Source organism: Syngnathus acus, chromosome 2, assembly GCF_901709675.1.
Source record: "Syngnathus acus chromosome 2, fSynAcu1.2, whole genome shotgun sequence".
Taxonomy (NCBI): domain Eukaryota; kingdom Metazoa; phylum Chordata; class Actinopteri; order Syngnathiformes; family Syngnathidae; genus Syngnathus; species Syngnathus acus.
In genome coordinates this window covers 3,065,184-3,092,163 of record NC_051088.1, presented here as the reverse complement: position 1 = coordinate 3,092,163, position 26,980 = coordinate 3,065,184, and the positions used below count along the sequence as shown (strand labels likewise).

Below are 26,980 nucleotides of genomic sequence, written 5' to 3'. Positions count from 1 at the left end.
CGGTATGTCAACTGCAGGGGGCTATGCCGCTGCCGCCATTATGGCTGCTGAGGCCAAGCGCAGAGCTTCCAGCAAACCTGTCGTCCAGGAAACAGCCTTGCCAATCAAAAAACGCAAAACGAGAGAGACAATTGAGGAGAGGGAGAAAGTTCCGACTCCAGGCTCGAGTACCACACAACCTGGTAGGATGGCACACTCCGAAGGAGAGGCCGGTTCGAAGGAACCAACACAAACTTCCCAGGTTCACCTTGCCTCTTTGGAGGAGAGCCAATCCCACTCCCATAGCCAGCCTTCTGCTTCCCAAGAAAGTCAATCACATGGACATAAAACACACAAAGGGAGGAAGCACAAGGAGAAGCGTGGGACAGCAGAAAGTCAAGAGGAGGAACTAAGCAAAGACCTTGATGAAAAGGGTGGAAAAGGACCAAGGAGTAGCAGCAGTAGCATGAGTCCTTCTAAAAGCCACAAAAGGAAGGAGCGCTCCCCACACAAACATCACCATCATCATCACCATCACCGTCACCATCATTGCCACCAACAGAGCTCCCATTTGGATCATCCTCATCCAATATCTGGACCCTCAAACCAGTCCCGACCCAAACCTCAGCTACACACTGACTCCCAGTCCACTGCCCCCAAACCACCTGCCTTGTCACAACCCTCGCCTCAACCCTGCCCCCTCCAGTCCTCATATCCTGGTCAGAGTCATGTCCCGCTTCAAGTTCCAATTATTCAGTCCTCCCCCATCAGGCATTCCCCTCCTCAGCCACTCCCCAAAACACCAACGTTAGCGCAACACCAAACTCAGCTGGCAGTTCAGCATGTTCCATCACCCTCACAGGTCCAGCCCCCGCAGACGAGGAATCTTCATCCACAAGCCCAGTCCCCTGTAACACTTCAACCTCAGACACAATCCAGACCCTTCTTTGAGACTCAACTACGTCCTCAACTTCAAATGCAGACCAGGACCCACCACGCAGCTGAGCTGCAAGTACAGACCAGAACCGCGGCCCAACCTCATCTACAACACCACTCCAAGAGCCCTGCACAAACAGAATTCTCGGACAGCCCTCCCACACAAACTCAGCCCCCAACACTGATAAACCCTCCTTTGCAACATCAACTTCACATTCAAAGTAGACCACAAATCAGACCCTCGCTCTCCCAGACCAGGCCCCCACAGTCTCGAATGCCGCTACATCTTCCGCAGATTCAACCACAGCTGCCCAGGCCGCACCTGCAACAACTCCCGCTCCAACAACCGTCTCTGCATATGGCCATAAGTCACAACCTGGTTTATGCACAGCAGAGTGAGCAGCCGCAAGACCTGAGCACCACATCCCCAACTCGCAGCCTGGAGGGTGGGCCAAGAACCGAAATACGAGTTGAAGCCGGACTCGTCTCAGAAAGCAGAGAGACAACTGGTTCGAACAGCACTCCTCCCAGTGCTCCCGGGCCTCCTAGCTCAATGCGCTCCGATTCTGACGGAAGAGCAGGGACGGAAGATGGTGTCGGTCTTTTGTCTGGGACAGAAAGCAGGGCTCGGTTACAGGTGGATTCGGAGGGGGCAGGTGAGGGCAGGGAGCTCAGAGACATGGTCCCCCCATCTGCTGTTCCCTGTCCCAGCCGAGAGGAAACAGTTGAGACTCGGACTGCTGTTAGCGAGAGAGTCAGCTGATCAGTGGGCGCTATAGGAAAGTGGATTGTGCCCTTGGGGACAGAGGTGGTACCAGTGAGGGCTCTTCCTCCATCTTTGTGCACTGCTGTTCCATGGAACAACCCTTTCATTTTTTGACAATGAAATGAGCGTTAAGATAGCACTGACAATGACTGAGTAGAAGGATGGATGGTGTCATTTTTTAGGAAAACAAAAAGGAAAATATAGATTTAAAATGTGTGTGTGCGTGTGTGTGCGCGCGCGCGCGCGGCTGCATGTGCGTGGGTGTTTGTACATAATCAAAAGGCAGCTGTGTCTTGCTCATTTGGGTGGGTAAAGGGGGGGACAGTTTGGAACTGAAAACAAACGGCTAAGTACACATTGCCACCAACAAAATCTCGCTTCCAGAATATAACCTTTTTTTTTTCTATTTTAAAATTTGTTTCTTCTCTACAGCTTTAAAGTTCTCTGTAATTGACTGACGCTCCGTTGAACGTGACCGTATATATCGCTGACTGACACGCCTAATTCAGTTGAATGGCTTCTTCAAACACTCCCAAATTCTTCCAGTGCCCCCATACTTCTAGCCAATAGTTCTACATTTGATCCAAACACTTATTTCCAACACAGCGCTGACAAGTCCTGGAATCTTCCGGAGTGACATTCAAACTGACTCCCATATTTGATCTCCATGAGTCGTTCTTCCATCTTGGTTGTTTTTCAAGAGGAACCATGTGTTTTGTCAACGCAAACCTACTGAGAGCACATCTTCTTCACCTTACTTCTGACCACTGTTAGACTCCTCTTTGTCTTGATTTCTGCGGAACAGCCACTGGAAGACTTGCGAGTAGCGGTCCATCTTATTGTTTTGCCAAATAAGCCAAACTCCTGTTGTGGGGAGGCAGCAACACCAAACTACATTCAACACCAACTACAATCTCACCATTCTGGAAGCATTTGAACGTTTGAAGCGGGACATCTACTGATTCTTTAACACACACACATTGCAGGTTTGGCTTGTAGTTGTGGAGGACGTCAAGCCAAAACTTAGCAGGGCTCAGATGGTAAAAGTGGTCACAGGTTTTTCTGTAATGTTTTGTCTTCATAGCGTCTTGCGAGGATGAACTTGTGACTCCGCTAATAGCTTTTCCTGTCTGTTTTTGCTGACATTCTTGTACTTATATCCCATCAGGATATACTGCATTGGATATGTTATTGGTGGCATGGTGGTGGACTGGTTAGCATGTCCGCCTCACAGTGCAGAGATCGTGGGTTTGAATCTGGTCTTGGGCCTTGCTGTGTGGAGCATGTTCTCCTATTGTCTGCGGAGGTTTTGTTCGGATAGTCCGGTTTCCTCCCACATTCCAAAAAACATGCAAACATACAAGTATAATTTTGAGTGTGAATGGTTGTCTATGTGTACTCTGCAATTGTCTGGCAACCAGCTCAGGATGTACCCCACCTCTCGCCCAAAAATCAGCTGGGATAGGCTCCAGCACACCTATGACCTTTGTGAGGATGAAGCAGTTCGGATAATGGGTGCATGGGTGTGTTGTCGTTGGCCACAGTCCATGAGAGTTTTATTTACCAGTGCAGGACAGTACAGAAAGAGTACCGTACTTGAAAAAAAATAGTTGCTGTTGTCTTCAGTTTTGATAAATTTGCAAGAGTTGGCCACCTCTGAATTGGGAGAAATTGAGAAGATTATGGACATCTCTGATAACCTAAGAAAAGATAACCTTTTTCAATTCCACAATTGATACATTTGTGGATACTATTGCCACACGTGCAATAGATTGATGTGACATGACGTTAGACACGTGATGAAGCTTTCCACAAGTAAATTTTGGGAGGTGTCAAGATTGGCCGATCCCAGATTTTCCTCAATTTGTTTCTGTATGTGGTAGCACAAATTGAAAGAAATTGCTTCTTAATCGCTCATGATGTCAATCAAGCCAAACAAACACGTTCTCAACCTCTCAATTGGATCAGATCCACTCATGCAGTATTTGAACATTTTCATTGTGTCATTCTTATCTCCTGACAGCTAGGAGTTGGCACCATTTGAAAAGTCCACTACAGTGGGGAATTTTCTTACTGGATTGTGGGTCACCTCGTGATGACCCAAGCTCACCTCTGCGTTTGTGGCATTTGGTTGCCGCAAGCCCCTTAGCTGGCCTTTGTCAGACCGTATGGGACCACAGTAAGCAGCCGCCACATTGCATGTTCCGAAGTTCAGTGCCTATAACCTTGCGCGTCTCGCCGGAAGCCACCATGTCAGCCAGCAGCCATGTTGTTCCTAGACTTAGTCGTGATGTGTGGTGACCTCATAGCTGATGAATAATAATACTCTGCTTTCAACTCAATACACTGTCACTGTAGACTCACTAGTTTTTACCGGGTTATTAGTTATTTTTCTCATTAAAAGCGTTTGTTGTCCCCCCTACACTGTCAGTGTCTCATTCCAATTGAGAGGATGGGTGAGCATTTAGTCAGCGTGTGAATCCAGTCATTTCCCATTGAGAAAACGTTTTTCAGCAAACAAGTGCTTTCTAATGGAAAAAAATCCTCTACCTCACCCCCACAGCGAGCATGCCTCAAACCCAAACAAACCAAAATACTTTAAAAAAAAAAAAAAATCCTTGGCGGACTGACCAAGGGATACCATCCCCACTGTTTGAGTCTTGAGCGTGTTGTGAGGTAATGAAGCTGTTTCCAAAATCTGTGAAAGTCTAGTACAAACACCTGGGAGGTACAAAATGGACCACGTCTGTATTAATAATAAACCTTAAGCTTTGTTGTGTACTTGGTAAAGATAGCGTTATAACTGTCAGGAGAGGTCTTCCTTCATGTAACTCCAAATAATATTTAGCAACAAGCAGGCTAATGTGGGTCACTCACGTAATGCTCGTTTACTAACAGTATGCATTTAATGTTTAAATTTACAGGTGAATTAGCAAAATAAACATTATTCCAAAGGCAAAGTTTTGTCAATGTAAAAAGCATGCGCAATTAAGTCTACTGACCTGACTGATGTTTATTGTGTGAATTGTAATTGTCAGTGATATTGTAGAGGAAAGACACAGATTAACTCCAAAATCTTGAGTAATGTTGTGTATTTTCTGAGATCTGTCTTGGCGCCCACACCTCTCAGAAAATATACAACAGTAACAACATCAACTTGTAGCCCGAAAGGCAGAACTCAACGGGCCAGTATCCAAGCCTGGCAAGCCGCACCAACAAAAAGAGTGGGTCTAGAGACCAAACCATTCACCGCAGCTAGGCCTCGGTTCAAGTTAAACAGTCCAATCAAATGTGTTTGCTTGCTGTGACGTATTCTTCACGAACACAGTCACGCTTTGGCAGCGAAAGTCCATCCTCATTCAAAATGGTGCGCGGGAGAGACAATTGTTCACATCATTCAACATTAAATCAGTTCTAACTTATCAGAAACACAGTCATAAAAATCCCAGCAGCTGACAGCACTGGAAGCATTTGTTTTTTTCAAAAGAAAGGTCATACTTTTTCTATTTTTTACAACATCACGTTCAATCTTCACTGATTGGTTCATTCTGCAGTTTGCTCAGGTTTACCCGGCCTCAGAAATGCGTTTGATGAGACAAACCAACAGACTCAATCGCCGGTACATGCTGAGCCTGAATTTCGATGGTATCAGCATAAGAAAAATATGTTACCCAAAGTTTCATAACTTCAATACTGGGGTTATCAGATTGGGTATATGTGTTCCTGCTCGGTATTAAAACCGAGTAAAACATGAGTCAGACAGAATATTTGTACCTTCAAAATCATCACTTTTCAGCAAACCCAAAAAACAGTTATGTTTATTCAACCAGAGGTGAGTATTTCGTCCCAGTGAGGGAAATGGGCCGACCGATGGATGCCCGTTTTGCGGTCCAAGGACAAGGAACAAGAAAGTTAATGTCAAAGATCCATATTAACTGGGTTGGCAGTGAATGATTGAAAAAATGGACTGAGGATGAAGTGGTTCTTCATCTGTCCGTGTAATTGCCCCCATCCAGTACCGACAACAAGCGTATCTGCGGGCAACAACTGCATTGCATCACGTGACTTATGCAGTGTGTTGTGCACCATCTTTACGACTGGTCTGCAACACATGATGGGCACACGGCAAAAGTTTTTGGTGCGTGTACAATGTCGCGCGCATCATCTCCCTGCTCCGTTTCACAAGGCTTTAATCGGCATGTATTTGTCACGGAATAGAGAATGCGTACCACGCTGCTGCTGCAAAGTTAGCTAGCTTGAGTGTGGTACGTACATGTGCCTTGATTGATTGTGCAATACAATTAAATGCATCGTTTATTCATCTGGGTCTCTTTGTTCTCACAGGCATGACTTCTATTATTGCCGGTTTGTGACTTGCTCTAAAAGTAGTGAACTGCAATGGGAATTGGCCAGAAAATGCAGAGGAAACAACCTTATTGTGTCCTAGCCTATACCAGCTGTAGCGAGTGAAATGAACACATTTTCAAAAGAACGCGCAAGTTTTGCATCAGTGTGAAGGCGAGCGCACACACACACACACACACACACACACACACACACACACACACACACACACACACACACACACACACACACACACACACACACACACACACCCCTTTCTCATACTCTCAAACTGACTCACACACACACACCAGTGATGGTTTGTCAGGGCCTGCAAGGCCTTCTCTGCTGGCCTAAAAATATCTGAATAACAGACTGATGTTAATTGTATTTTGTCCATGAATACGTATTAATTTAATACGTATTCATGGACAAAATGTATTTAATAAGTATTAAATAAGGGCGCTCGGTGGCACACTGGTTAGCCTGTCCACCTCACAGTTAGGAGGGTGCCGATTCGATTCCACCTCCGACCCTCCCTGTGTGGAGTTTACATGTTCTCCCCGTGCCCGCGTGGGTTTTCTCAGGGCACTCCGGTTTCTTCCCACACCCTAAAAACATCTTTTGGTAGGCCAATTGAGCACTCCAAATTGTCCCAAGTGTGAGTGCGAGTGCGGATGGTTGTTCGTCTCTGTGTACCCTGCAATCAGCTGGCAACCGGTTCAGGGTGTCCCCTGTCTACTGCCCAATGCCTGCTGGAGATGGGCTCCAGCACGCCCGCAACCCCCGTGGGGACAAGCGGTATGGAAAATGGATGGATGGAAGTATTAAATTATTCCAAATGGTCTGTCCACTTCCTTTCATTGCGAGCCCCCTGGTTGCGCTGCTTCCAGATGTGTATTTTCATATTTAAGCATTTAACCAATCACATTTCAGCCACTATGTGTTGCCAGGGTCAAAGAAATCTGCCTGGAGGCCTTTAAAATCAGTTCTGTGGGTCCTGTGGCATAAAATAAATGTCGATCAAACTTGCTTCAACCAATCAGATTTTGAGTTGGCGACACCAAGGCCTTCTAGCAAGCTTACGGAAACGTCAGCATATTCACACGCTTTGATAGTATAGTCAGTGTACTAGCCAGAGCGAGCAAACTGCATCTGTAGCGAGCCGCACAAACAAAGATATTGTTGTGCTGATTTAATAGCTGTTTTGTCAACCCACAATGGCAAAAGGAGGAGAAGAAATGGATTTGGTTGCAGATTTACTGTCAAAGCCATTTTCAAGACGGACCTTTCAAGAAAAGCATGCTTCTGTTGAACGGGCATTCTCAGCCCTAAAGAAAATTAAAACATGCCAGAAATACGACAGGGCAGGCTCCACTTTCAGCATTAGCTTTGATGGCGATAGAAAAGAACTTCTTGACGGAACTGAAACGCACGGATAATCTGCACAACAGTCATTGAAATCTTCTTGAGGAAAGAAAGGAGGATGGATTTTGTTTACAAATAATCAGGATTTTGGGTGAGTAAAATGTTGCTATATTCCTCAATAATATTGCAATTTTATCTAGTTATTTTTATGCTTTTTATATGCGTCGGAGCTGTACCTGTAGTATACGTTTTATAGCCATATAATAGTTATTGAGGGTTGGATTGATTCAGGCGGAGCACTAATGAAGGCCTAGGCGTGAAATGCACGGCCCGCCACTGGTACACATTAATATCTCAACAAAAGATTGGATTCCGTGTCATTTCTTGTCAAGTAATCACACTGTGAAGACCTCGATAGCAAATGCAAAAAACTTTACCATCTTTGAAATTAGCGGTTTAAGGCACGGGAGACATGGGCCTGCGGCCACATTTTTTTATGTCACGTGGGGGGTGGCTCGTGAAGATTAAGATTCGGGTTGTTCCAAACATTCTTGTTCAGCTGTTATTCGTGACTCCACGCCAGATTCGGGTCAAAAGTGTGAAATTCGAAAAAAAAGATTTTAACTTGGGAAAAAAAAAAGATTATAATCTGAAAAAACAAGAGGGTAACCTGAAAAAAAGAGCTGTGAATCTGAAAATATAAAACATGTAACTGAAGAAAAAAGAACTCAAAACCTGAAAAATAAATGGAGGTGAAACCTGAAAATAGTTTATTCAATAACTCTTTTTTCAAGTATGGGTTTTGTTTTTCAAGTATAACTTGCAGTTGTGGTTCTAAGGGGTACATTAAGCAGGCTCTGGTCGAGTGGTCAAAGCCATTGCCTCCGATAAGATGGAACCATGGGTCGAGGCCGACCTTCCCCACGGGCTGCCCTTTGCCATTTTTCCGAAGGAACCCGGACGTTAGCAGATCCGCCGCCCTGTGCTTCACCAAAACGTGGCTCGACGAAAACATCCCATGGCGTCGAGATTCCTGGGTTTCGGCTACTACGAGCAGATCGCAGCACGGAGCTCATGGGAAAAACAAAGGGAGGTGGTGTATATTTTACATTAATGAAGGTTGGTGTACTGATGTCACAATGTTGAAAGAGTCTTGCAGCACTCTCCTAGAGACACTTTTCATAAACTCCTGGCCGTTTTATTCACCATGGGAGTTTTTGATCATAATGGCGGCTGTTTCCATTCCACCACGTGCACTCGAAGCCATGCAGCTGCTTGCTGACCAGATAACAGACATGGAGAAAAAACTACCAAACTCACTGATCATTGTTTTGGCTGATTTCAACAGAACGAACCTCACACACGAACTCCCCAAATACAGACAGCACATAACGTGTCCCACCAGAGGCACAAATACACTGGACCACTGCTACTCCATAATAAAGGACGCATAAATGGAACGTGGAGTCAAAGCAGGACCTCCAAGCCTGCTTTGACTGCACCGATTGGGGGGGTCTGAAGCTGCAACTTCAGACCTGCATGAATAGAATAGAATGCCCTTTATTGTCATTTTACAACTTAAGTTGTACAACGAAATTCGGGATAGCTGCTCCCTTCCTAGTGCAAACATACAAAATCTAAAAAAGTATAAAAGGAAGTCTGAGAATAAAAGTGAAAGATCTTATTTACAGTATAGCTATTAGTCTAAGAATGAAGGTTAAAAAAATCTTATTTAGTGTGTTCAATGTGGGTATATGTATTAACATGAATGAGGTTTGTACAGAAAGTAAATAATAAATAGTAAATAGTTATTGCACGTAGTTTTTAAAGGAGTGTCAGTGTTGTATTATAGCTGGTGTTGTTTTCTCTCAGAGTTCAACTCACCGACACTGTGACATCATACATCAGCTTTTGTGAGGTCTTGTGTGTGTGTAGACTAAGACCTTCTGCACGTACAACAACAACAAACCGTGGTTTACACCAAACCTCAGGATGCTGCGCAAAGCCAAGGAGTATGTCTACAGGAGTGGAGACCATGACCTGTTCAGGCAGGCCAGGAACACACTGACGCAAGAGATCAGGAAAGCTAAAAGGAGCTATGGGCAGAGTTTGGAGAGACACCAATCCTGAGCCCTCATCAGTGTGGAAAGGCCTGCAGAGCATCATGGGCTTCAAGAAACCAACCCCCTGTCCTGTGGAGAACACAAGGCTTGCAAACCTGCTAAACAGGTTTTACTGCAGGTTTGAACGGTCCACCCACACAACAGGACCTCCTACATCACAATCAACATCCACATCTCCCCCCACAACCCCCTTGTTCACACCTCCATTGTCATCACCTATTCTCTCTCTTTCAGAAGCCTCGCCCTCACTTCAGATTCGCGAGGGTCAGATGTTCCGGAGACAAAAGGTCAGGAAGGCACCAGGCCCAGACGGCGTGTCCCCCTCCTGCCTGAAAGTCTGTGCTGAACAGCTGGCACCCACCTTTGCACGGATCTTCAACCGTTCCCTGGAGCTGTGTGAGGTGCCCTCGTGCTTCAAAAGCTCCACCATCGTACCGGTGGCCAAGAAGCCCGCCATCACAGTTTTGAATGATTATAGACCTGTCTCCCTGACATCTGTTGTCATGAAATCCTTTGAGAGGCTAATGTTGAGCCACCCAAAGGGCATCACGGGCCCCCTGCTCGACCCCTTGCAGTTTGCCTACCGGGCAAACAGGTCGGTGGATGATGCAGTCAACATGGGACTGCACTACATCCTGCGCCACTTAGACACCCCAGGAACGTACGCCAGGATCCTGTTTGAGGACTTCAGCTCGGCGTTCAACACCATAGTTAAGTTAAGTTAACTTAGCTCCCGATATCCTCCACCAGAAGCTCATCCAGCTCGCGGTGCCTGCCTCCACCCGTCAGTGGATCACCAGCTTCCTGACCAACAGGAGACAGCAGGTGAGGCTGGGGACCATCACATCCGACACCCAGACCACCAGCACTGGCGCCCCCCAGGGGTGTGTACACTCCCCACTGCTCTTCTCTCTCTCTACACCGATTGCTCTTCAGGAGACCCTTCTGTGAAGCTCGACACCACTCATTGGACGGATCCGGGACGGTGACAAGAATGCGTACAGACAGGTGGAGTGGCTGGTCCACTGGTGCAGCCAAAACCACCTGGAGCTGAACCCGCTCAAGACCGTGAAGATGACTGTGGACTTCAGGAGAGACCCTTCGCCACTTTCACCCCTCACCCTCTTCAGTAATGCTATTCTCACCACAGACACCTTCAAGTTCCTGGGATCCACAATCTCTCGGGACCTGAAATGGACCGTCCGGAAGAAGGCCAAGCAGAGGTTGTACTTTCTGAGACAGCTCAGTAAGTTCAACCTGCCACAGGAGCTGCTGAAGACCTTCTACACTGCCATCATCCAGTCTATCCTCTGCACCTCCATCACCGTTTGGTTTGGATCGGCCACCAAACAAGACAAGCACAGACTGCAACGGACAATCAGGACTGTGGAATAGATAATCGGGACCAACCTCCCATCTATTCAGGACTTGTACCTGTCCAAGACCAGGAAACGTGCAAGTAACATCTCTACAGACCCTTCTCACCCAGGTCACAGTCTGTTCGAACTACTCCCCTCCAGACGGCGTTAGAGCGCTGTACGCCAAAACCAGCAGACACAGACACAGCTTCTTCCCCCAGGCTGTCGCTCTTATGAACTCACACCACTCAGAGTCTCAGAGACATCACTGGGCAATAACATCCTGCTCTTGCCACTTAGATGTTGTTAGTCACCTGAATGTTGTTAGTCACTTAAATGTTGTCCAGAGGCTGAGATCAACCGGAGTCAAATTCCTTGTTTGACATGCACAAACTTGGCCAATAAAGCCGATTCTGATTTTGATGAGGCCACAATTTCCAATGCTTGCTGGAGCGGTTCACAGTCATGAGTGAAGCTAATGGGTTAATGAATACCTTCAAAAATAAGGCCTCAGTCATATAAAGGCAGAATACCTTCTCCGTGTCTGGAATCCATAGTAATGGAGTTATCTTGGGATCTTACTCAGAACTGAGTATAGAGTGGGAGATTCACAGGTGGATTGGGGCAGCGTCTGCAAGGATGTGGTCCGCTGTGGTGAAAAAAAAGTTAATCCAAAAGTCAAAGCTCTAGCTGAGGTAAGTCTGGGCCTTCTTGTTTCGGTTCCTCCAGCAGCAGCAACCCAACCTCAGATAAGACCTCTGTTAGGGTTCTCAGATAAGACCTCTGTTAGGGTTGATAGATTAGTTTGATCCTATGCTTATGTTGGAATGTAACCTGTAATAATTAACCAAACATGTCCTGTCTTAACAAAGTAGTAGAACAAAGTGCTAAGATATTTTGAACTGATTGACCAGCTGCAGAGGAAGTTGTTCTGTTTACACAACGTCGTAAAACACCCCTGCTATGCAGGGGCTTCAACCCCATCCTGTCCACTCTCACCCCCACCCTGTTTCTCTCAATAAAAATGCTCTTGCAAGAGGCCTGAGTCAGACCTCATTCGATCATCGCTGTATGCACAGCGACGAATGACTCTCCACTTGCAAGTGCTTAAAAAGGGCATACTGTCTCCCGAGTGGTTCTTGCAAAACAAGTTAGAGTGAGCACCACTCTAACAACCTCATTATGCTGTTTTTATTTTTTTCGTTTGATTCTAGCTAATGTCAAAAATGAACAAACGTTATTAGCTAATGTTAAAAAGTAAAATGACATACTTGAACTCTAAAGCTGATTCATATGTGGAAGATATTGCTAATATGTATGCTAATATGCATGTATAACAACATTTATGCTCATATGTAGAGGATATTGATAAAAATCTGTAAATGACGACATTACGAAATGGTATTGTTGGGGTGGGGCAGACAATAAAAATCCAACACAGTGCCAAACAAAGTTTTATTCAAGTTTTAAAATTTAAAGCACATTATTGTGAATATCAACAAAGAACCAATTAACAGAAAAGCTGAATTGCATCCTTCTGTACCATGTGTAAGCTTCCTTCCCATTTTCTTCTCAGTCACATATGATGCATAGAAATATTTATACAGTAGCTTTTGCAAAACTACAATCCTGTGTCCAAAAAATTGGTTGGTCCCTAAAACAGAAATGAGCACAAAAACGCAGAGGTGAAATGTTGACAAATTGAATCACTAAGCCTAGCAGTTTACTCCCCTTGAGCGAGGTTCACACATACCAATAACTGGGCTAAATTTGCCTGCTTATTCCAATCACACAATAACTGGGGCCCGATGGCCCAGGGCCACCACAAAAGTGTGGCGCCACCGGCAGTTCACTGGTGTAGGTCCAATTAGGCCAGTACAAATTTGATAATTAAATGTGCTGAAATCAACACGTTCTTGCACTTTTAGTATATAAAATTAAATATTTTGAGTTTTATCCACTGAAAGTGATCACTCATCTTTACTATTTTTAACACTGCAATACAGGTTTCAAAGGCCCCATTCTATGTGCACTGTTGGTCACTTATTTCATCCACAGGTAACCCTATAGGCTATATAATAAATTTTGTCGAGTACTGCTTTAAATAACAATAATGTTATATTGGGGAGTGAAGAGTGGCTGCCTTGATCGCCATATTTGCATGCAATTTGGCTGCGAAGACGACACACACTCCACAGGTATATAATTATAAATTTCTTTAAAAGGAAGCCCGACCAGAGCAATTCTCAAAATAGAACCACTTACCTACACGTTGATGGAAATACATAATTCCTCATTAATTGAAATGATCCTTTTTGTTTACATAATACATAATTTAATACACAGCATACATTTGTTAAATGCAATTTGATACCCATTTGGGGATGATGACGTGGTATGGTTGCTCCCCACATTGGTGCCCTATGCTGAGCAAAGTCAAACAATTGCAAACTACTTCTAGCATACAAAAAAAGAGTCAAAATGCCACACTCCGTGGCTTTTGATTGTAATTTTCAATCAAAAGGGAATAAAGAAAGTGAAGTTATTTCATTGCTTTCCTTAAGAAACAGTTAAGAAAACAATGGGGGTGTCCATCTGACCAAAGACTCGTGGCTGTGCACTCCAGATGCATTTGAGGTTTTCCATTGCCCTCAGCGCATGAGAACTGGTGTGTCTGGCTAGAAGCGACGGTTAAACCACTAAACAGGGAAAGAGAGCAGAACAGTCATCACAATAAGCAGCAGCCACTGTAAAAACTGTGCCGCCCACAACTCCTCTCTCTGCGCATCCGCCATCTTGATTTGTTGAGTAAGCGTTGCAACCCACATGCCTAATGTGTGCGTAAAAAAGTTTTTAATATGGCTTAATGTTACAAAACTATAACCAGTTGCCACCAAAACTCAAAATTCATGTGCGCAACTCTACCTATGCCCACATCAATTCCTAAAATATCATAATCACCTCAATATTCTGAAATTGAACTGTCTTCCTCTCTATAGGTGCTCACTCAAGCTTGTCCCATAATGAAGAAAACGCTTGATTATCATTCCTGTCATTTTCATCTAAAAAATCTAAAATTATTACAATTATATCATTATTCATCTTAAAATGTGGAGCATTCTTCAAATCTCTAGGAGCGCCATTTTCTAACATGTCTAACATAACCTTATCGTGGTATTTGTGAATTCACAAAACCCCAAGAATCCCAAGCCCGCTGATTTTCTCAAGCCACTGTGGACCAATCACAGAGCAATAGTATGTCTGGGGGCGAGATGTGTGGCTGGGACGAAAACAAATGCGCCGAAGCTGGAGGAAAACGAACAAATCAAACATGGGGCACCGGTCGACGAATGCATAGACAATAAAATAAATTCTGTTATTGCAGTTCTTGCTGTTCTCAAGATGCCTGTAAATCCCCAGGCTTGTTCTATTTGGGACACTACATGTTAAGGGGTTTTAATGGATGTAAAATCCAAACTACGTGGGGATTGCTTTAATATTTTCAGAGGTTGAAGTGGGCCTAAGTGGGGTGTACATGTGCATTTTGGCTGAGATTGGTCATATTTTTTAATAAGTTAACACGTACTACATTCTGTTAAGCTCTATGGTTAACCTCAATGGGGAATTTAAGGTTGATGCCCAAAAGATCCAAAATACCGTGGCGATTGTTTTGGTATTTTCAGCGGTTTAAGTGGGCATTATGTAGAGATGTGGATGTAAATTTTGATAGGTTGTAGTTTTCTGATATTAAGCCATGTTAAGCTTTTTGATATAAAAGTTTTGAACTGCCACCATTTTAACGCATTTTGTCATTTGTTTGTCAATTGTCGTAAATCAATTTAAACAATTGAGATTGCAGTAATTTCCATACCACTTTCTATGATTTGTTGGATGATCCATCATTCATTTTATTTGTCGAAATTACTCACAATATTACAGTAACTTGAAGCACGTCTTCTCTCAAAAAAACGGCCACCACGGAAACTGACAAGGTTTACCGGCCTCATCCGAAGGTGCCTATTGATGTTTATAATTTTTAATGTATTTTTTATTAATTGTAACATTACTCTTTTAAACCAAATGCAGTGCCTACCATACTTCCAGAGCCTGAATGCCCACGAGTGAAGAATAAAAACCGTGCTAAAAGACGTACCTGAACCATGCTTCTTCAGTAGCTGCACGGACAACCAACGGGCATCGATTTCGCAACAAAGCAAACGAATGCTAAATGCCATTTATGCAACTTGAAATCTGTAAATGTGCAAAAGTCACATTCGACAGAGGCATCCACTGAGATGCATGCATGTTTGAAAATGACAAGCACTAGCTTCCTCATGTCCGTGATCTCCATTTTCACACGGGCTTCTTCCTTACTTTCCTCATGTTTTTGTCCGCGTTTTGGTTTGAATTAAAAAGGCTGAACACGGGAGCTTATCGTTGCTAACAGATTACTGCAACTGCTAAAAACAATCATGTTACATCACGGCCCAGAATGCATTGTGACCAAAAACAATGGAAGTTTCTACAAAATTATTTTTGTCACTCTTCTAATGATGTTATTAACTACCAAATAAACTATACAGATCAAAAATCATTCCAAAAAGGGCTCCTTTTAAGTATTGCTTTAAATCCGGGCCAGTGCTGTTTTTAGCAGATCCATCAGAACTTAGCCTTAAAAAGAGATTACTATACTTAATGCCTGATCCTGATGTCTGGTGTGTGCTGTATTATCTACAAGGATAACAGTTAACACACCGACAACTGTATATGTAAAACCTGTTGGTTCTTTATGATCTAAATTCCTGTGTGCAGTCAATATAAGAAGTTTTGAGCCACCACATAGTTACCACATAAGCTAACAATTAGCTTAGTGCCTTCTTTTTTGTATTTTCTGGCAGTCATGGTGCCTTGTAGCACCATGCTGCTTCTAGCAGGCCACTTGTCATTGTCTTAACATTGGTAAACATTTTGCAAATCTGTATGTGCATAACCTGCTTTGGCAGAGGTTTGATATACTGATCAATTATGAGAGCCCCTTTGCTACAAACATAGATGTTTACCTCATAACATGGAAATACAACCACAACATACTGAGCTTCCATTCATGAGTAAAGTCAAGCTCTTTTATCTATCTTTTATCAAAGTAATTAGCAGAAAAAGGCACAACAAAATCCAAACCATAACAATTTTAATTATATTTGCTCCTAAGTTTCTCCCCGCTGATCATTGATCCAGAAAAACATTTACCACGGTAAACTCATTTTAAACGAGCTTCACCGGGCAAATCTCCCAGTGTGACAGGGTCGAGGCATAGATTTGATTTTCTTTGAAGAGCTTTTGTGCCTTTGATTTGGTTTAGTGGCTTGTTTGCCCTTCATTTTGACATCTTCGTAAGTCTGGTAACTATCACTAGATGAATACAATAACTAAGGTATTATGGGCTCGATGCTTGGCAGACATCTTGGGATAACGTGGGTAACCAATGTCTAAAAAGTCACATCTTTAGAGTTCAAACACTCCCTATTTTAGTTCAAGACGGACACAAGGAAAACAAATTACAGTTTTCTTAACTAATGACATCATGCAACTACAGACAGCTGCTGTGCAAAACAAACAAAAATCGGAAAAGAAAATTGGTGCAAAAAAAGTGCCTGCAAGTAGATTAGATTACAAAAGTCATTTTTAGCAACGCTAATCTATCATCTGAGAAAGTAGGAACTCAATTTGAGACATAGGCAAGATCACAAATGTGTGCTTTGAAAAAAAATGAGGGAATCCCCAGAGCAGAAATAAACATTTGAAACAAAAGTGTGTCTTCATGACAGAGTGATCTGAAAAGAAAAGTGAGCTGTGCTCACTTGCATCGTCCACACGTAATAAGTAGCACTGATCTGAAGTCAACTCGAGTGAGAGCACACCAAAATAAATCCTGCTGCAGCAGCACCAGTCTGCTGAGTGTCCGCGGCCAGCCTTCATGGGATGTCTTCCCAAAACTGACCTGGAATCATCTTTAACCATTACATACCCGCCGCCCTCACTCCTGAAGCGTTTTCATTTCAGTCTGCAGTGATGCCTTTCTCTCGCAGCTCCTCTGTCACACGCACCAGGTAAGTGGGGTCTGGGTAGCCAAAACTGGGAGGAGAAAAAGAAACATAACTTCTGCAGTTTCTAAAGTCAGGAATTAGGAAAGTAACATCCACCATATCAAAGTGATACAAGTGATACATTTGGCGACCAGTGTTACAGTGGCGGTTCCACACTGAATTACTCCCTGGGTGAGACTACTTCAGAGTGCCGCCCCGATGTAAATAAAACAAAAAAAACAAAAAAAAACACATTTTACTTCACACAGACACTTTTTTTGAGGACAGTATATGCGTCAAAATATTTTACAAGAGCGCCTGTAATTGCAATTGCACTTGACATACTACAATATAACTCTTGTACAAAACATCCCTCCATGAATTATAAATTTAAATACCTAAACAGGCCTTTACATGCTAAATGTCATTAAGGTAAATATCATAATAATGTAAGAAATAATGTACCGTTTTTTTCCATGTATAATGCGCAAAATTTAACTAATTTATTGTCCTAAAATCTGGGGTGCGCATTATACATGGGTACAATTTTATTTTAATTTTTTTTTTTTTTTTTTTTTTTTTGACACGTCAGCTATATAAAGAGCGAGAGTTCAGTTCTCTACCTAAATGCGTATTACAGGTTCACTTCAAACACGCTCCATACGAACACAATGCTCTCGTATCAGACGCTTGCTCGATCACCTGCTCGTTTGCTGTCACAATGTACCCTACACAAATCCGAAACATTTGTTGCGGCTCCGAGTCACGACGAGGGGCAAGTTTTGGTTTCCAAGGGTGTTTTTATTTCTCTTCAACTTCTCTCCCATACAGAGCCGCCTTTTTCACATGTCCGCACGTCACTTTCCTCTCTTTTCATTTTCACCTAACTGATCGCGGTGATGCCTTTATGGGCAGTCGGAGAAATCAACGCCAACAAAAAAAAAAACATCCAGCCTAGTTAAGAAATCACCAGAAAGATCACCATGACAATTGTGAATAATAAATAAATAATTATTATATATATTATTATTATAATAAATAATTGTGATAAATAACGAACATCACTCAAATATTGGTGATCCCGTTGAGAGTCTCACATATTTCTTCGCTATCGAGTTTGCTACTGCATGCGCAGTGATACTGACCGGCAGAATAACATCCGGTTGTTCCCAAAGATGATCTTTTTTCTGAAATAATTTTACGTTTACGGACTTAAGTAACCCGGCCGGGTCATACCAAAGACTATAAAAATGGGACCCATTGCCTCCCTGCTTGGCACTAGCAGTAAGGGTTGGAATTGGGGGGTTAGATCACCAAATGATTCCCGAGCGCGGCGCCGCTGCTGCTCACTGCTCCCCTCTCCCCCAGGGGATGGATCAAAATCACACGGGGATGGGTCAAATGCAGAGGACAAATTTCACCACACCCAGATGCGTGTGTGACGATCATTGGGACTTTTAAAAAAAAAAAGAAAATTGGGTGCGTATTATACATGGGTACAGGCTTTTTTCCAGCATCAACATGCCATTTTTAGGGTGCGTATTATACATGGGGGCGCATTATACATGGAAAAAAACGGTAATAAATAATAATAATAAATAATGTAATAAATGTCATTAATCTATCTTTTAAGGAAGGAGGAACGATTAGCTCCTTAATAGCCCCGAATTCTATGCTTGGCAAACTTTCTGTTATGACACAAAATACAGTCGTCACGAAATGTAGTTGCACGAGCAAATGGCAAATGATCGTCTAAGAAACTAGCTTCGGATATGAACATTCTGTTAGCTAATTACGGGCCAACATTAACCCAAGGGAAATAATTGATTTGTAACAGTCTTGTTGCAAAGCACAATCTTATAATCTTAAAATTATATCTCATGTTTGTGAAGTTAAGACCGAATTATAAATTGTAGCCTAGAAGCAAAGCAAGCATATGGGATGACAGAAAACTAACCTAAACAGAATGCAAACAAATGTAAAAGGTAGGCTATATCGCAAATTATTGTACTTTACAGTGTTGGGAACTCACTACTGGTTAAAAAAAGCAACGGAGTAATTAACTGAATTACTGAATAAAAGTACCTCATAACCAGGGAAAGTGTTAGTTAAAAAAAAAAACATTAAATACATGCACGTTTTTGCCTTTAACCTCAACGAATTTGAAATAATGATATCGCCACCTTGAAAATTCAACTATTCATCGACTTGCTCCTAACTCACCATTTTGCCTCTTCTGTTTGTGTCGCGTGTGACTACTGACGAATGAGTCGGCACACGTGTGAAAACACTGGCTCTGATTGCATATATATATATATATATATATATATATATATATATATATATATATATATATATATATATATATATATATATATATATATATATATATATATATAAAACACACACACACACAGACGTAGCCAGGAATTTTTCCAGTAGGGGCGCACGCCCACAGGAAAAAAAATCGAACATCACCCACGCCGTTCGCTGATCGCTAAAACAACATCCGGGTCCGGGAGGCAAACGGTGAATGGATAACATCGCGCACATAGAATAGCGCAAGCACATTCGCGCAAGACGGAAAGAAAAAACGGCATGAAAATGAAGAATCGAAAAAGCTCGATTTTTTTCAACCGGGGCGCAGGGAGTCCTAACCGGGGCGCCGCCCCGGCTCGCCCCGGCTCGGCTACGCCTCTGTATATATATATATATCCAGCCCTGTTATATATATATACTCGGTTCGGACTCGGGGGCTCGGACTCGGTCGGACTCGGTCATTTTTGCCGGACTCGGTGCTGATTTTGACCGAGTCCACCGAGTCCGACAATAAAAAAAAGAGGCAAGACGCAGCCAGAGAGTGTCAGGTTACAGTCAGCGCGGTAGGAGTTGGAAGAAGCAGTAAAAACTCCACCAAACTCGTCGTAATGACACGTGATATATGTTATATCCTTACTATTTTCCAGGTTCTTAGATAGCAAGAATAGGTCGGACAACGACGTGAATGATAACTGCTTTATTCCTTACTCACAGTGCGTTCACAGGGCGTACCAGAACAACACAGAATGCCCATCCCACTTCCGGGGTTTTTCTACTACGGAATTTGAGTTAGCCCAAAATACACATCTCTTCCCCTCTTACAATGAACGTGCTATATGCATGAACAACATAGTCTTATGCACCTATAACTTGACATCTTCAAGATCTATCAATAACTACCATTAAACAATTATCATATATGGTCCAGACAATTATGACAATAATATTCCCATGAAACCTTAACTTTGGGTGAGGGTGGACTACCTCGAATTATACCGAATTATAGCGAAAAACCGATGTCGTACGGCGTCAACACTATGTTGTTTTCAATAAAAACATGAAGAACTCACGTTTGCGTCAGTCAATTTTAATTTTTATAAAGGATTATTCTCATTTGATGTCTTTAAATTCATCCGCGTTCTGCCATTGAAGCGGGGTGCATTCAAAGACCAGTCGTACAGACGGAAACGTTTTGTGATCAAATCTTTCATAACGAGAATGATGAGTGAATTGATTTGATTGAATAATTAAGAAATTTCAGTTCTGAAGGCTCCTTTTGTCCCAAGCAAAGTGACAGATGGTGGGGAGGGGGGATAAAAATTGTAAAATCAATTCACTCAAATCATTCTCGTTATGAAAGATTTGATCACAAAACGTGTGTGGCTTTTTCTTAAATGAACACGTTTGACATTGCTATCGTGTCAGCTTTTAATTATATTGCGCTGTCATGTTAAAGCAAATTAATAAATGCAACAATATTAATTTGCTTTGAAAATACCTGAGTAATAAAATAAAATGGATGGATGAATGATGATCACAATTAAGTATAAAGTCTCCTTTGTAATATATACTCCTTGTAGCCTGTACCCAAAAAGAGGAGTTTCTTTGCATCGAGGTTTATGCAAAGAGCTCACGTAATTATATTGTTGCGTTTTGGTGAAGTGAATGAGTGTTCCGTCTGTACGACTGGTCTTTGAATGCACCCCGCTTCAATGGCAGAACGCGGATGAATTTAAAGACATCAAATGAGAATAATCCTTTATAAAAATTAAAATTGACTGACGCAAACGTGAGTTCTTCATGTTTTTATTGAAAACAACATAGTGCTGACGCCGTACGACATGGGTTTTTCGCTTTCCAAATAAGGGGTCGTCACTAATTATTTGTGTTTAGATAAATGTCTGAGCTATAATGGTGTAATTAATGATTAAAACTTGAAAGTATCTGTTTATTGTATTCGTTTATATGTTTAATAAAGACAAAGCCATCACAAAACTGTTGTAATTATTTAGATTTTGATCTAAATTAGCCTTGAATAAAGACTAAGCAGTCACATGAATTAACAGAAAAAATGGACAGCCGGACTCGGACTCATGGTCAAGAGGCCGGACTCGGACTCGGTGCAAAAATCCGACCGAGTCCACAGCCCTGATACATATATATATATATATATGCATATATATGTGTATATATATGCATATATATACACGTGTAAGATAAGGAAGTAAGATGGCGGCGCGTGCACACGCTGCGGCCTCTCTCTGTCCCGAACGGTGTTTTGTTTTGTCGTTTAATGTGGGTTTGTCCGCCAGTTTTGTGTGTTCGTCTCGTCGTACCGGGTTGTGCTTCAAGTGCGGCGGGCTGGTTCTGCTCGACATCGGCGAAAGCGAGTTTTGTGGCGATCTGCACTTTGAAGCGGGGACATTAAAGGCGCTCGGTCTGCGCCGTCCTGGAGCGTCGCCGGACTCGCCTGCTATTCTTCCCCCGGTTGGGCGTCCGGGCCTGGCTGGCGGCCACCCCAGCTCGCCCGGCCGTGCCTTCCATTCTTCTGGCGGACGTTCGATCGCTGGACATCAACATGCCTGCTGAGTTCTGCGGACCGGACAGTGCGTAGCTGCTGTGCGTCTGGAGCGGATGGCGCGCTATCGGGCGGACCGGGCCATTGTACGAGGGGGAACATCGCGTGGAGGTGGACTGTGCGTCTACATCCGTGAAGAATGGTGCCGGGACTTTGTTGTGGGATGCCAGCACTGCTCGCCACTGGCGAAGTTTGTGATCTCCGGGCTGTTGGGGTCCTGAACTCTCTCCCCGTTGTTTTACTTGTGTGTTAATCGTGTGCTGTGTCTCGTCACCGTGGGATAGGGGGAACGGTATTTCGGTTTCTTTGTGTGTCCTAGCATGAAGGAATTGACAATAAAGCTGACTCTGACTCTGATATATATGCATATATATATATGTGTGTATATACAGTGCCTTGCGAAAGTATTCGGCCCCCTTGAACTTTTCAACATTTCGCCACATTTCAGGCTTCAAACATAAAGATATAAAATTTTAATTATTTGTCAAGAATCAACAACAAGTGGGACACAATCGTGAAGTGGAACGAAATTTATTGGATGATTTAAACTTTTTTAACAAATAAAAAACTGAAAAGTGGGGCGTGCAATATTATTCGGCCCCTTTACTTTCAGTGCAGCAAACTCACTCCAGAAGTTCAGTGAGGATCTTTGAATGATCCAATGTTGTCCTAAATGACTGATGATGATAAATAGAATGCTCCTGTGTGTAATCAAGTCTCCGTATAAATGCACCTGCTCTTTGATAGTCTCAGGGTTCTGTTTAAAGCGCAGAGAGAACCATGAAGACAAAGGAACACACCAGGCAGGTCCGAGATACTGTTGTGGAGAAGTTTAAAGCCGGATTTGAATACGAAAAGATTTCCCAAGCTTTAAACATCTCAAGGAGCACTGTGCAAGCAATTATATTTAAATGGAAGGAGTATCAGACCACTGCAACTCTACCAAGACCCGGCCGTCCCTCCAAACTTTCATCTCAAACAAGGAGAAGACAGATCAGAGATGCAGCCAAGAGGCCCATGATCACTCTGGATGAACTGCAGATAACTACAGCTGAGGTGGGAGAGTCTGTCCATAGGACAACAATCAGTCGTGCACTGCACAAATCTGGCCTTTATGGAAGAGTGGCAAGAAGAAAGCCATTTCTCAAAGATATCCATAAAAAGTCTCGTTTAAAGTTTGCCACAAGCCACCTGGGAGACACACCAAACATGTGGAAGAAGGTGCTCTGGTCAGATGAAACCAAAATCGAACTTTTTGGCCACAATGCAAAACGATATGTTTGGCGTAAAAGCAACACAGCTCATCACCCTGAACACACCATCCCCACTGTCAAACATGGTGGTGGCAGCATCATGGTTTGGGCCTGCTTTTCTTCAGCAGGGACAGGGAAGATGGCTAAAATTGATGGGAAGATGGATGGAGCCAAATACAGGACCATTCTGGAAGAAAACCTGTTGGAGTCTGCAAAAGACCTGAGACTGGGACGGAGATTTATCTTCCAACAGGACAATGATCCAAAACATAAAGGCAAATCTACAATGGAATGGTTCACAAATAGACGTATCCAGGTGTTAGAATGGCCAAGTCAAAGTCCAGACCTGAATCCAATTGAGAATCTGTGGAAAGAGCTGAAGACTGCTGTTCACAAACGCTCTCCATCCAACCTCACTGAGCTCGAGCTGTTTTGCAAGGAAGAATGGGCAAGAATTCCAGTCTCTCGATGTGCAAAACTGATAGAGACATACCCCAAGTGACTTGCAGCTGTAATTGCAGCAAAAGGTGGCGCTACAAAGTATTAGCGCAAGGGGGCCGAATAATATTGCACGCCCCACTTTTCAGTTTTTTATTTGTTAAAAAAGTTTAAATTATCCAATAAATTTGGTTCCACTTCACGATTGTGTCCCACTTGTTGTTGATTCTTGACAAAAAATTAAAATTTCATATCTTCATGTTTGAAGCCTGAAATGTGGCGAAATGTTGAAAGGTTCAAGGGGGCCAAATACTTTCGCAAGGCACTGTATACACATACATATATACACATATATATATACATATATATACATATATATAAATATATATACATATACACAGTGGAGCCTCGGTTTTCGAACCAAAATCCGTTCCAGAAGGCTGTTCGAGAAGTGAATCGTTCGAATTCCCAATCAAGTTTTCCCATTACAAATAATAGAAGAAAAAATCCGTTCCAAGACAAAAAAAAATAAAAAAAATAATAAACTGAATTAATAGAGTAGGCTAGGCTGGGGAATGTATTGCCGTATCTGTAGCAACTCGCTTGTGTTTCATTCTAATAGTAAAACATATCTTTTTAAATTGTGAGGGGAAAAAAAGCACATCAAAACATTGTTTTTATTTTTACCAATGAAAGACAACATTTCAAAGATCATGTGAAAGAAAACAGCAAAAACGTTTTCTTAATTTCAAAAAGGTAAGCACAGTCGCCCCTCTCGCAACATCACTTCCTTTAAGAGCGTCTTTGTTTTTCAGGATCGAGCTTATTGTCGATTTTGCCATGCAAAACTCCCGCGCCAACTCTGACACATGCACACCGGACTCATATTTTGCGATTAATTCTTTTTTAAATTCAACCGTTTTGCGCACTACTTTCCTCTTTTCGCCATGATCAGCTTTACTGCTCCCACTTGCTTCCTTTGGAGGCATGATTAGAGTTGATGCAGTCCTCAGAGTAACGAGAATGTAATAGCGAACGGAGTCAGTTGGCATGCGGGTCCTCTCGGCTCATCTCGCGAGGTTCGACAACCGAAATTTCGTCCGACATCCGAAGCAAAAAAATCTCGACTTTTTTGTTCAAATACCGATTTGTTCGAGAACTGGGACGTTCGAAAATCGAGGCTCCACTGTATTTACTTTATTGATTCCTTGCTTTTAAAAGTAGCTAAGTTCGCTGACAAGTTACTGTCAGCAGACACGGCAAATCCGCTTAACATACAAATGACTGTTTTTGCCAGTATATTTTTGGAAGTGTGTGTATTAGTTTAAGGGCATTTTTATTTCAAACTAAAATCAGTTAAGTCTTAGTTTGTGTTGCGTGTGTCATGGAATTTTTTTTTTCTTTCTCATACGAACACGTTACAACTGCAGGGTTTTAAAGAATTTTGGGGGGAAAGCAAAACGTTAATGTGTAAGCGGTCAAGCTAATGAGTGTTTTTGAGCTGCATTAACGGCGAAGCAATAGTCGTCATCTCCTTCTAATGAATCTGCCTTACTAAGACCAGTGTTGGGAGTCGTGACCAACCGCGTTAGAAGTAATAGATTTCCAGTAAACGTAACGTTACTAACAGTGAAATGTGGCACATTACTTAGGCTGCTTGACACCCATTTTTTCCCCGCGCGTTTCTAGCGACAGTTTTGTGGTGTTTTGGGCGTGGGACACGTCAACGCGCAATGCAAAAACGGTCATTCTGCCTCTCCGCGTTCTAACTTTTGATTCGCTATGCCTCGCGTCAGCCAATCAGCTTCAGGAACGTGTCACATGACATTCTGCGCAATGGAACGGCGGCAGAGAATTTGTTTGGGGAAAGGAGACCCAAATGGAGGAAATGATCATCGTAGCCGTCCGTGTTCATCCCGAGCTGTACAATATTTTTTTGTACCTATACCAAAATAAAACAGAACTGGAGCAGGCTTGAGGGACTTTGAGTGAGGAACCTCAGAGGGGTTTTGCCTTTCCTTTCCATTATTATTTATTTTATGCTATTTTCCATTGTTTTTCAATAAATATTCAGCTAAATGAAGTACTGGTCTATGATGTTGTATTCTATACAACTGTGTTAACACCTGCTCAAAAATCTGAATCCTTTTACATCATTCAACATTTTTGAAAACGTAATGCAATAAACAATTACTTTCCCTAGTAATTAGTTACATTTATGAAGGAGCAATTCAATTACTGATTCAATTATTTTTTGGAAAGGTAACTAGTAAATAACTAATTACATTTTGGAAGTAATTTGCCCAACACTGGCTAAGAGTAATGTGTATGCAACTTGTGTGATTATTATATCACTATTCTTATTCACAATGTCGACATGATGATAAATGTTATTTTACTTGGCCTACTCAGGCTGGGTTTAAACTGGATCCCCTCGTTGAAGACAAGGCTCGATTGTATGTAATTTAAAGTACATTTCCACTGTAATTTTTTTTTAACCACTGTAATGGGTCACAGCATACCCTGCAGGAAAAAAACAAAAAACTGTGTTCTGTGTAACTGTGTTCAAACTGTTGTCATGGTGATTTCAACTGGTGTTTTTGGAAGATTTTAACTTGTATACTTCTCTGTACCTGTAGTTTGTGGAACTCTTTATTAAAACCAATCGTGCTAAGAGATGAGTTGTGGTCAAATAATCTCGAAATAAGTGTTGGTAAATTAATCTCTAAATAATTTAGCTAATATTTGATATTGTTATTTCCCATTCAATTTAAAATATAGTACACCACAAAAGGGACCTAAATTACAAAAACTTGATCTAGTGATTGTTTCAAACAAATTTACAACTTAGAAAAAAACACAAGGGAACGATTTGGTTTATTGGTGTTGAAGCCAACATCAATATTTTAAATTGTTTTACATTTATTGTATTATTGAATATTTTTTTTAATGAATGGAAAAGTTACCCTCTTTGAAGTCTCCAAGGAGTCAATGGTCTCACTAACGCATACTTTTGCAGCTCAAGTTGGAATTCTCTACATTAGTTTAGCTATGTTGCAACACTAACGCAGCAGCCAGCATTTCACTCTTCAAGCATGACTAATCAATTTTAACTCAATTCAGTCATTAGACTTATGTTATTTTGGTTTTGACTGGGCATGCTGGCAGAGGGAAGACACCTCGGCCACAAGAACTGTCAATGCATGATGGAAACAAGTAGCTGAGTGACTGCAACAATGGTGATAGCGGACAGAGTTGTGATGGCGCACATTGCTTAAAGGACAATGCACGTTAGCACTGGTGCAACCAATCACAATGCATGTACACAAGTAAACAGTTAACAAAAGTGGGGTAATGCACTTTTTACTTTGAAAAGAAAACTTATCCATTCAAAATGTTCAACTTAAAAGTATCATTTGCATCATCCACCATTTT

General features: G+C 42.4%; 2 protein-coding genes across 6 annotated transcripts in view; one reads left to right on the top strand and one right to left on the bottom strand.

The window, feature by feature from the left end:
- mecp2 (methyl CpG binding protein 2) overlaps positions 1-6,002 on the top strand; it is a 14,740-nt gene extending 8,738 nt beyond the window's left edge. Inside the window, exon 6 of one of the 2 annotated variants that reach the window (XM_037245902.1) lies at positions 3,705-6,002. In XM_037245902.1, the coding sequence (XP_037101797.1) occupies positions 3,705-3,725 (21 nt within the window). In that variant the 3' untranslated portion in view covers positions 3,726-6,002. Of the gene's footprint in view, positions 3,289-3,704 lie in introns of those variants that run through there. The other variant, XM_037245901.1, reaches the window with a different exon arrangement.
- A 6,313-nt stretch (positions 6,003-12,315) lies between these two features.
- The window catches only part of dtx3 (deltex E3 ubiquitin ligase 3), a 37,327-nt gene continuing 22,662 nt past the window's right edge, over positions 12,316-26,980 (bottom strand). For 2 of the 4 annotated variants that reach the window (XM_037245925.1, XM_037245927.1), the window contains 2 exons: positions 16,900-17,006; positions 12,316-12,528 (listed from right to left, as the gene is read on the bottom strand). In XM_037245925.1, coding sequence (XP_037101820.1) covers positions 16,931-17,006 — 76 coding nt within the window. In that variant the 3' untranslated portion in view covers positions 12,316-12,528; positions 16,900-16,930. Of the gene's footprint in view, positions 17,007-26,980 lie in introns of all 4 variants that reach the window. The other 2 variants (XM_037245924.1, XM_037245926.1) reach the window with 1 other exon arrangement.